The sequence below is a fragment of the Vigna unguiculata genome, chromosome 10 (assembly GCF_037176805.1).
Source record: "Vigna unguiculata cultivar grain cowpea cultivar isolate G323 ecotype 2 chromosome 10, ASM3717680v1, whole genome shotgun sequence".
NCBI classification, from domain to species: Eukaryota; Viridiplantae; Streptophyta; class Magnoliopsida; order Fabales; family Fabaceae; genus Vigna; species Vigna unguiculata.
In genome coordinates, this window is record NC_140801.1 from 36,675,925 (window position 1) to 36,687,453 (window position 11,529).

Consider the following 11,529-nt stretch of genomic DNA (forward strand, 5'->3'; position numbering starts at 1 on the left):
GGAGGAATAATGCTTCCATGGTGTATACGATGATAATAAGTCCTCAATAGTTTAAATGTGATGTGACACGAAGTGGTCAATGAATATTTTTGAATCATCTAGGTTAATATTTTTAGTTGTTTTTCAATTATCATCTTTTCTAAACTTATTTATTTATTATGTTTTGAAATTAAAAATAATATTAATTGTTTTTGTTAAAGATATTATTTAAAGTTTTATTAATTTATAAACATATTTGTTATTATGTAAAGATAAATAGAGAATAAAAACCTCATATTTTTTATTGGATAAACAATTAATGGACTTTAATTTTTACATAAAAAATAAAAAAAACAGTCAAAAAGAAACAGGGAAAGTATTAAATAAATAAAAAATTCCTACAAAATCTACTTAATAGCAACTTCCTTTCTGATCACTCTCACAACTTTTTTCTTCTTTTTTTTTTCTGTCATAATCTAGAATATCATGCATTAGAAGAAGTAGGCTAACGTCCCACGTTTAAATAGTAACATAATTAAATAAAACATCACACAAATTATTATAAAGGGTAACATAGAGTATAAATATCACTCCTTACCATAAATCCCAGGTACTTGGAGAAAAGTCTAAAACACACCACGATGCTATTGACTAAACAAGGTAAAATTTGAACAGTACTTAAAATACAAGATAGTACATTGGCCTCGGCCTTATAAAGAACACCCGAAGCAGGGAATCCAACCCAAGAATAACTACGCATCGAAATCTCCATCACCTTGACGATCACGAGGAGTTCCCTGCTCACATCAATAAATTGATGATCATCGTAAAGGGAGAAAACCACACATAGAACATACAAACAAGCATAAAGGGTAAGCCAGAGTAAAAAAGGTTTTTAGCATGCAATTGAACATACAATTTAAAAGTCAAGCATACATACATCCACCAAGCATATAATGATCGATAAGCAATACACTAAGACTCAAGACACGGTTATCCTGATACATATAATCAGTCAGATTCACTGGATACTTGCACTTGTGGTGACCTCTACTACTCTGTAGAGCCAATTGCCAATGAGTTTTACCCTACCACTCACAAGGTTAGCCTTCAAACATCTAAGGCCATTATCCTGCCAAAGACTATGGCCTTCTGCTACTCTCACCACTCGAGTCAGTACGCTCTACATGAGACTAACTAACTCTTTAGAGTGTCAGGATGCAATCCTTACTTGAATCCTTACTAAATTATATAATGAGGCACCACCACGAACCTTCGTGGAATTACGTCCTAATCATGAGGCACCACCATGAGCTCCCACTAACAAGGGTCATGGAATTATGTTCTGACCATGAGGCACCACCACGCAACAATTGCGGAATTATGTCCTAACCAATGAGGCACCACCATGAGATCTCAGCTAGAGATTCATGGAATTACGTCCTGACCATGAGGCATCACTACAAAACCTTCATGGAATTACGTCCTGACCATACTAAAGTCATGTCTCACCAACCAACATAATATTATCTTGCATACCAATCTCATGCCAATATATATAACCAACCATCACATCATGTTTCATATGTATAATCATACCAAGCCCATCCATTCTAAACCACACAAATAGATCATGCATATAGACTCACATGTTTCATACTTTAATTAGGGGAAATCCACTCAATCATACACTCAACCCTCAAAAACAAGGAAGAAAATAGCATTAAAACACGCACATGTCTCACTCAAGCCTGACCCTCGCTCATGCAAAAGAGACCTTTTGCTCAAACTACAAGCTCTCGCTTAGGCGAGATTGTCATCAGAAAACACTGAAAGTTTCGCGAGCTCTCACTTTGGCGAGCTCCCCTCGTCTAAGCGAGACTACGCTTCGCCCAAAAGAGAGACTCCCTCGACCAAACTACTTCTAAAGCGAAACACATTAGGTTCCCACGAGTTCTCGCTTAGGTGAGCCCCTCTTGCCTGAGCGAGATGATTCGTCGCTCAAACGAAAGCCCTCAGCCTGAGCAAGAGCTCGAGCAACAACCTGAACTAGCTTCTACTATTCTCGCCTAAGCGAGACAAGCCTGCTTGGGCGAGAATATCAGTTCTGGCCACTGTTTCATGCATACAAACCAGATTCAAACCAAAAACATATACCGTGCATTTTTCACACCATCAGCAACACCATACAAATACCTAGGAACACAGAACAACCCAACAACAGGAAAAATAACATAAAAGATGAAACCCTAGCTTCCCTTATCTAAAAAATGCTAGCCAAGGACTTTGACACCTAAGTCAACGAACCCAACAACTCTTGGAGCAAACTCAAGAGCTAAGAACAGTGGCACATAATGAAAACGGGGTTACTACGGTGAACCCTAACAGGAACCACGAAAACAAGTTGGAGAAGAAAGAGTATGAGCTGCAGAACAACTTATGTGGAGCAAAAAATGAGGTTGAGCTAACTTGAATATGAATGAGCTTCAAACCCTAGCAAAGCACTGTTTGTGGGAAAAGGAGAGGGGTAAGGTGGCTGCTTTTGGTAAAGAGAGCATAATGAAAAGTCAAGAGGCTGAAAGGGAACCTTTAAGGGAGCACCCTATGGGTTGGCCCTTAGACCCAAGAGATGGGGCTAGGCCTTAAAACATTAGGGCTGAAAAAGTGGGTCTTACAAGTAGAAATAAATTATAGAATAAGGTAGATGTTTGATGAAAAAAGAAAAGAAAAAATTATAAACGTTTGTTGATAGTATAAAATATTTTCTTAAAAGAGGATGAAAACAACTTTCATATATAAATGCACCTTCATGCATTCAATATTTGTGTTAGTTTAGATTTGACTTTTTACCAAGTTCCAATTATTTCAATTCTTAGACAGTACAGGGAAAGGAGAAAAGTGCGGAGAGGATCAAAAGTGATTAGTATGATATCAAATGAAGTTCCAATTACATATAAAGGTTAAACATTCCAAATCTCTTATAAATATAGATAAAATTATATTATATTATATAAATTTTGTATTTTAAGATAATATCAAATATCATAGAAACAAATGTTATTATACCTATTATGTTGTCTCTTATAATAATTTGTTATTCTTACGAATATAAAATATTGAATCATCAACGTAAAAGAAGGTGCAGAAAATCAAATTAATAAAAAAAAATATTACTAAATTATATTATATGATATTATATATATATATATATATATATATATATATATATATATAAAAGTCAAAATTTTACTTAATAAATCAATTTTATAACATTAAATTAAGTTTAGGATAAGACAAAATATATTTATAAAAGTTTATTATCTAATAGGACCAAGTGATGATAAAGAGTAAAACTTTTAATGGAAAACCACGGCTAACAAATGTAAGTATGTAATTATATGTTCATCAATAAGGTGGGTACAAATATCACAATACTTAAACAAGATATTTGTTATTTATTAATAAATAATAGTCCATTTTAATTAATTTTTTTAAAAAATTATTAGTAAAAAAATATTAATTATAATTGTAATAACCAACTTAACCAAGATTTGATATTAATCAAATCATTACATAAACTATATAAAGTGACATAAAACATTATATATATATATATATATATATATATATATATATATATATATATATATATCAACTATTTCCTCAAAAGCACAATACTTTTTTGTGTGTCATTATTACATACATCATCCTCTGCTCACATGTATCATGTGATCATTGCACGAAAAAAATCGCAATTAAGAGAAATAAAGGGTAAGCTATTGAAATTTAACAATTCATATTCTTAAGCAAACCAAATACAATCATTCAAATATTTATAATCATAAATATATTCTAGACTCAAACTATGTATTGAGTTAGATGCTCATTAAGTATTGCACCTGTCATGTGATCTCATAGTTGATTATAGCATTATTATGACATTCACTACACCTCGCCTAACTCATCATGACAGGGTTAGTTCTTATCAATCCTCTAGGCCACTCAACAGATTTACTACATAAATGACACTAGCTCTACATTAACCTCAACCTCAATTCATACTATATAACAATCCATTTCCTCAAAATTGTGATTTCTCACCCTGCCACCACACAATTCACTCGACTTTGAGACATGTTATTCCTTCAAACTCAGACTCAATCAGAGAATTGTCCCCTCACTCAACGAGACACTATGGAGTATACACGTCCAACAAAGCCTTGCCTCACCCAACGATTCAGACCCTAGAGTTAAATTCCTTTAATTTCGCCCAAGGCCATATTCACTCAATGACCAAGTCTCCCCTACCTCTTTGGAATCATTCAAAATCATTTTTGCCTAGTGAATCCAACCCTTGCCCAAAGACCCCAAACCACCTTGACTTATGGAATTTTTCAAAAGGATTTCGCCCAACAACTATTTTCCTTGACATTTGACCAAGTCATTACCAATTTAGAAACCAATTATAATTTTTTATTTTATAAATTGGTATCTAAATTGATCATTATAATGACTAAACTTTTGATCACTAAATTTGATTGGTAATGAATTTTTTTTTTGGTGGTAATAAGTAATAATAATTAATTACCTTTCATTTATATTTGATTTTTCTGATTTATTTTTTTAGAATTATACATTTTATGAATTATGAGACTTAAGACTCGTTATTATTATGACTTACTTTTATTATTTATATTATTTTTAATGACAATTGATTTTTGAATGGAAAGGAACCCAACTAGTAAGAGTATCCATTTAGGGAAATTAAAATCAAAGGTCAAGGATTACTAACTTTTGTATATTCCAATGATGTGTAGCTTTGTATAGATTCTTTGTGCTCATAAGTTATGGTCTGTGTTTTTGTTATTGTAAGTAGAAAATTGTATTCATTTTGAAATTTGTAGTATGCCTTGCGCCAAATGCAAAATAACAGCATGTGTAAATATTGATTTTCTCTCACCTTCACAAAGGAAGGTGAGATTGTTGTAGAGAGTAGATAAACAAGGGAGAGAAAATAAGGAAGAGAAATGAGAAAGAAAAAGTAACTATTGTCTTATTAACATTAATTAAGGAATTAAAATTTAATAGTGTCTTTTTATAATATTTTAATGTCTGTTTTATTCTTTCTAATATTTTTTTACTCGATGTTGTTAGAACAAGGATCAACCGGAACAAATGATATCATGGAAGAAAAAAAAGATAAAAGAAGTTACTATAAAAATAGATGTAAGAGAAAAAATGTAAAAGAAAAAACCTTAATTTATAATATACTTTATTTTACCTCTCCCCTCACCAGCCTTTCATTTAATATTCTAATTTGAAACTATTATTTGTTGAAGATGCATTATACCAACCAAAGTCTCCAATAAGTTAAAAAAACAAAAGGGCTTTTTGAGTGGGATGAAATTAAATAATTGTAATATATCTTCTGATAAAAAAAAACCCATAAAACATATTCGTGGAAAATGTATTTATAAAAATTTAGTAGACATATTACTATTATGAATAGGAAATCGTAAACAATAATTAATAAATGTCATTGTTGAAGATGAATCTAAAAACAAATATTAATATTATCATTAATTTTTATTAAGAAAATTACTAATAAACTTTTAGTAATTATGAATAGGACAAATTACTTTTAGTAATGTTTTTTTTATGATCATATTTTTTAACCAACCATAATCAATTTCAAATTTTATTCAAAGAGTTTAAACATACTATTACTCAAACTAAGAATAATTTCCCTTTTTCCATTGAGGAGACTTCATTCAATACCTTATTAATTTATTTTCACTCAAACTAACAACTTGTTAGTATATATTGTTTATTGTACTACAATCATAAAATATTTGAATATTGATGAAAAGTAGACCTTAATATCCATTAAACAAAATGATTATAAGTTAAGGTTTCTTCAATATGAATATAAACTCCTTCAGAACTTGCTTGTATAAATAATTACCTCTTTAACATGTCTTCTAACTTTGTTCAAGAGAAAGGGACCAAGAGAGAGATTAATAGAAGGTGAATGTATCTGGAATACACTTCATTTAGCATGCAAGTTTAATAATGGAGAATGTAGATTTTCTGATAATTTTGCTTTTTTTTGCATGCTACAGCAAATCTTGTTCGTGAAGTAGCTCTGTTCCCCCCTTACTAACTATTATAGATATAACATTTTATGCAGAGTCAATTTCTGAACCATCACACACTGTATTATTAAATAACTGATTTTTTTTTTTTTTTTTATTTCTCAGTAGCATTCATTTCAAACTAGATTTGCAGACTTCTGGAACAGCAACTCCTCTGTAAGCCTTGCAAACATAATGTGCAAAATTTGCATAGTCCTGAACTCACACAAACAGCAATCTTGATTAGTATATTCTCAATAATCTAAAGATAATTTGACAATTAAATTTTGACAACTTTTTTTATATTTTGAAGTGACATTTTTTAACTAATTTTGAAATATAAAAAATCAGAAAATAAAATAATAGAAAGTCACTTAAAAAAATGTCACTTCAGCGCGTAAGAAAAAGTTATTAAAATTTAGTCGTTAAAAAATTATTTTTCATAATCTACACATCATAAGTGTGTGTCAATTAGAAAGTATGAGACAAAAAAAAGTACTAACTTTTCCAATTGGTTGATTGTTCACCACCACCCATGGTACAAATGAAGGAGATGGGGAAAGATGTGCAATTTGATCAATATATGTTTTTCCAAGCTGCATAAAAATTCAAATTTCACAATGTAACACCAGAACAAGTTATTAAGTAGTTCAGAACCATTAAGGTTTTAGCTAATAGAAAAGTAATAGAAGAAACCTGTGTTCCATTTCCCATGTTGAAGCAAATCAGAAGAAGTTCCGTAGGCAAACCCAATGGGTCTAAACAGTATTCCTTCCATTTGTTAATGGTTCCCTTAATTGCCAGAAACTCAAAGCAGTTGATCAATCCATATTGTATGTCCTGCATTACAGTATTATTGAAGATATCTCAGATCCATTAGAATTATTGAAATCATTATAAGTTACTACCATAGAGGTCTGGTTTCTCTGTGTCCCTGTTAACTATGGAGGGAAATTAATAGTATACTTACCACTTTATGCCAAAGATTAAGGGCACATGATTCCAATGAATTTAGCTCACATTCATCTGGCCCATTCTGCCATGCAGTGTATAAGTATGAGTCACTGATAAAGAAATATGAGAGGGATTTTGATTCAACATTTTGTTTTTATTTTACAAGTTTGATCTTTTAGGCTTAAGTTAGTCCCAACTCAAATTCTTAAAATTTCATGACATAAGAGTATTTTAATCATTATACTTGTTTTAAATCACAAATTTTACTTTCTTTTCTTTCTGCTAAAGTTAACTTAACTATAATAAAGTATTAAAATCTCCCTCTCTTTATCTCGTTTCCTGCAATCATACACTGTGTAAGTATTCTCTGCAGTTAGTGCATGGATTGCAGATTCTGACATATCAGAAATACTGCAACAGTAAAGTTTATTGACTGCATAATTGAGTGAGAAAAAATTACAAGACATTGGTAAAGTTAAATTCCTCTTCCCATATATAAGTGAAAACATCATGAAAAAGGCAACATTAACAGATCAGAAAAACTAAACTAAATTAAAACAACCGAAATATAGCAGAGACAACCATAACTCCTAGTCCTAGCATTTATGTAAGAATACTTTACTTTATATTTCCATAGATGCTTAAATGCATGTACCTTTGCTTTCTTCTCATCATAAGTTGAAACAAAAATACACTGATTTTTTTCTCAAATTTCTGAGACTTAAGCCTGTGATATTTCATTGCAGCAAAGCAAAGATAAAACTAAACCTGACATGATATGGAACTGTTGGTTTTATTGATGTAAGCTTTGGCCCAAGGAACAAGCCGAAGATTCATAATGCTGATGAGATTGCTGTCAAACACATTCTTCAGATCCCGAATAATGAATTGTGCACAAGATTGGCAAAGGCTATCATAATACACAGACACATTCACTGTCTGATGAGCCAATGGTGGATTAATGTTAGCACCATTAACAACACTAAGTGAGCCAGAAGAATTAGATGCACCCTCAGACTCATACATGGAAAGGAAAAGGATTAGCATCAATGCATTGGTGATAACTAGTTTTGAAAGAAACATTTTGTTTATACTTGTAGAAAGACTTTCCAGTGTGACTCTGGTGTATGTGAATTGTGAATGAAGAAAGATTTGGAACTGAGTCTCTGATATATAAGTATAAGTGTAAGTGTATAAGAAAAAGAAAAAGAAAAGAGAAATAGAGGAGAGAGAATTGGTATTTCAGTTTGGAGAACTTCAAATTCTACTTTCCATTTTGGTTTGGAAAATGTAGCAGAAAAGCCTTTATCTATGGTTTTGTTTACAAGTAAAAACTAGAGGGCATGAAGCCCATAAGTACAATAAAACAATGGACCATAACAGTAGAAGCTAAAACCTTTAGTTTTGTATTGTTGTGTTAACTTTGCTTAGGTCCTCAAAAATACAAGTTTCAAGCTTCATGCTATATCATAGGCATTCTTCTTTGTTTGTTTATTTTTCCTTCTCCCTTCTCTCTGTCTCATATCACCAACCACAAAAAGTTTAGATATTCCTTTTGTCTTTTACACTTCCTACTTTCTAGCTTCTTTTTTCTTTTTGCTCTAGTTTTCTTGGTATCCTATCTAAGTTTTAGATTTCCTTCTTTTATTTCTGTCTCTTTTGAACCCCAATTGTGAATCATATCAGTGATATTTTTATCTTATATATATATATATATATATATATATATATATATATATATATATATATATACATATATTTGTATGTATGTGTGTGTTACTAAATTGAAAGGGCTAGTTCCAAATTAAACTTTAGACTAGGCAAGTCCTGCAAAATTTCATTCTGTTTTTGTTCTCACAGTATCTATTTAAAAAGTCTGGCTTTGGTATAGGATTTAGTAGCATTCACCTTCCTTTACGTGAATGGTTTTATAAGTTACTGATAATATCACTATGTCAGTATAATTTTTCAATCAAGAAAGTGGGTTTTAGAACTCGTTATGTTATTTTTGCAAATGAAATTCAGGTAATAGTGCAGCATAAATAGAATTACTTGCAGTATATAAGTTGTGTATGCAAAAGAAAGTAAATAATGATAGTCAAGTACTTGCTAACTTTTAGTTAAATTTTAATTTGATGTCCTTTAATTATATGAGGTTTTAGTTGTAACGTCCCATGACTATAGTGTATAATAATTATTTATAAGAGTCAAGTAATATTGGATAGGTTCCAACTATGTGTCTAAAGGGGCTAATCTAGGCAAGTCCATTTTGTCTCACTTTTTAAATTAAGTAGAGAGGGATCTTTTAGGTTAATAAAGTGGGTAAGACAGAGTTCTTAGAAGAGAGAAAGAAGAGAAAAATTATTAGCATATTCATTTAGCTTCTCAGTAAAATTATGATTTCTTCTTCATTCATCATTTGTTGGGCTTAAATTTTGACAATAGGTTCACAACATAAAATTCTTCATTTAAACTATTGGGATTGTCATTTGGAGGGTTTTGATTAGAGAAATCACTCTCAAACTCTTGCTTTACTTTAGCTTTCTCTTTCTTTGTTGAGAACATTATTGTATTGATATATTAGATAGTTGCAGACATTTGTTTGTGTTTTTTATTTGACTCTCTTGCATCAATTTTTTTTTATCTTAGTGGATCTTGATTTATTGACTTATGCTGCTGGATTTTTACTTCATTTGTATTCTCTTTTGTGATTATTATTATTATTTTCTATTATTATTGTTCCTCGTAGAATTTTTAGCAAGCTTGGAGGAATTATTTATGCATATATTGGTGTTTTTGTTGTTGTTATTATTTTCCCCATCAAGTAATATAAACATAAAATCAATAGGTTATTCACATAAGTGGGTACATCTTATCCCAAAGGATAAGTTACACTACCAAATTAAAATAAAATTAACCATTTTTATACAAATCATAAATTTTAAAGAACATATAAACGTGAACTTAATATATGAAAATATCTCGATATAATGTTAGTCAAATGGTGAAATATAATCCAAGTTACTGGTAGTTTTCCTAAACTTCTAATTCATTTCAGAAAAACTTTAGACATTCTTAAGATTTATGATTCCTACACATTAACATACATAAATCATAATAAGATAAATCATGATCTATGAGAGATTCAATGAGAATAGATGAAATATGTTATTTGACATAAACCAAATCCTTTCTATTAACTAACGTCTATCAAATTGGTTACAGTAAATCTTATTTTATTCTATTATGACTTCTCATAATAATTAATAGGTCCTTATATCTTATTAAATCACATTTAGACTCATCTATTTTACATGAGTTACATAATTAAATTAATTTATCAATTAATTCTAACATGGTGGTCATTCAAAGGATCCTGCACCTGCAACTAGAGTTGTCAAAATGAGTTGGAAACCTCGAGCCAACCTGGCCTACCACAGGTTCGAGTCGGGTTGGGTTGAATTTTATTTATAAATTTCAGTACGGGTTAATTTTTGACCCGGTCCACCTAGAACTCGGGTTGAACATGTGGTGAGATGGATTGACTCACCAACCTATAAATAAAGGGTCTACAAATAAAGGGTCACACAAGTGTTTTTTTATTATATTGTGCTTTGTATTTAGGTTGGGGTTAGGTTGCTCTTTTTAGCCAACACATTGGTAATTTGTATTTTTGTGATTTTGGTTTGTATTTGGAGTTTAACATCCTTTTGGATTGTATTTAGATTTTATTGAAATTTATTTAGATTTTAATCATAATTATAATTTAACTTCTTTTAGACCAAAGAAAAAAATGTTTTTTTTTTAATTAAGTGAGTTAGTGAACCAACTCGTTTAACCCACCAACCCGATGGGTCAGACTAGGTTCGAATGTTTTTTGGTTCACTAATAAGTGACCTGGGTTGGGTTGGCTCACTAAATGACAAACTCGAGGTGGATCGAGCTGGACCAGGTCAAGTTACCCGTTTTGACAACTCTACCTGCAACATCTTGTGCTTAAGTGTTAAATGATGATTATAAACACAACATCAACAAAAGCAAAAGCATGAAGGATTGGTTAATATTTTTTATATTCAATATGAAGTTAAAATTTACAATTAGTAATAGTAAACGTAAGTCAACAAATTAACCATGCATTTATATATAGTTATGCAATCAAACATGCACTTGTAAAATAATTTCAACTTAATTTTCTTGAATCTAACATTTTTCAATACATCACCAAAATTTAAAAAGTCCAAACCTATTTTAAGAATTTGTTTTTTCTCATTTTAGACAAAAATAAATCATTCATCCCAAAAATTATAAATCATAATTATAAATAAAATCTAAATAACCTCAAATTTGGTCTATCTTCCTCAAAGCTTCAAAAGAAAAAGATAACTTGTGTTTTGGGTTGAAATGTTAAGCTAAGACTAAGGTAGGATTTTTATTATTTTTTTATGTTTGAGTTGGTGAGTCA

General features: G+C 30.6%; 1 protein-coding gene across 1 annotated transcript; it reads right to left on the bottom strand.

Moving 5' to 3' along the window:
* Positions 1 to 6,031: 6,031 nt before the first annotated feature.
* On the bottom strand, positions 6,032 to 8,231 carry LOC114167556 (gamma-interferon-responsive lysosomal thiol protein-like). Its single transcript, XM_028052656.2, has 5 exons — positions 7,836 to 8,231; positions 7,084 to 7,149; positions 6,810 to 6,953; positions 6,617 to 6,709; positions 6,032 to 6,329 (listed from the first exon to the last, which is right to left on the bottom strand). The coding sequence occupies exons 1-5, from the start codon at positions 8,148 to 8,150 to the stop codon at positions 6,246 to 6,248; spliced, it is 702 nt and encodes a 233-aa protein (XP_027908457.2). The 5' UTR covers positions 8,151 to 8,231; the 3' UTR covers positions 6,032 to 6,245.
* Between the last annotated feature and the right edge of the window lie 3,298 nt (positions 8,232 to 11,529).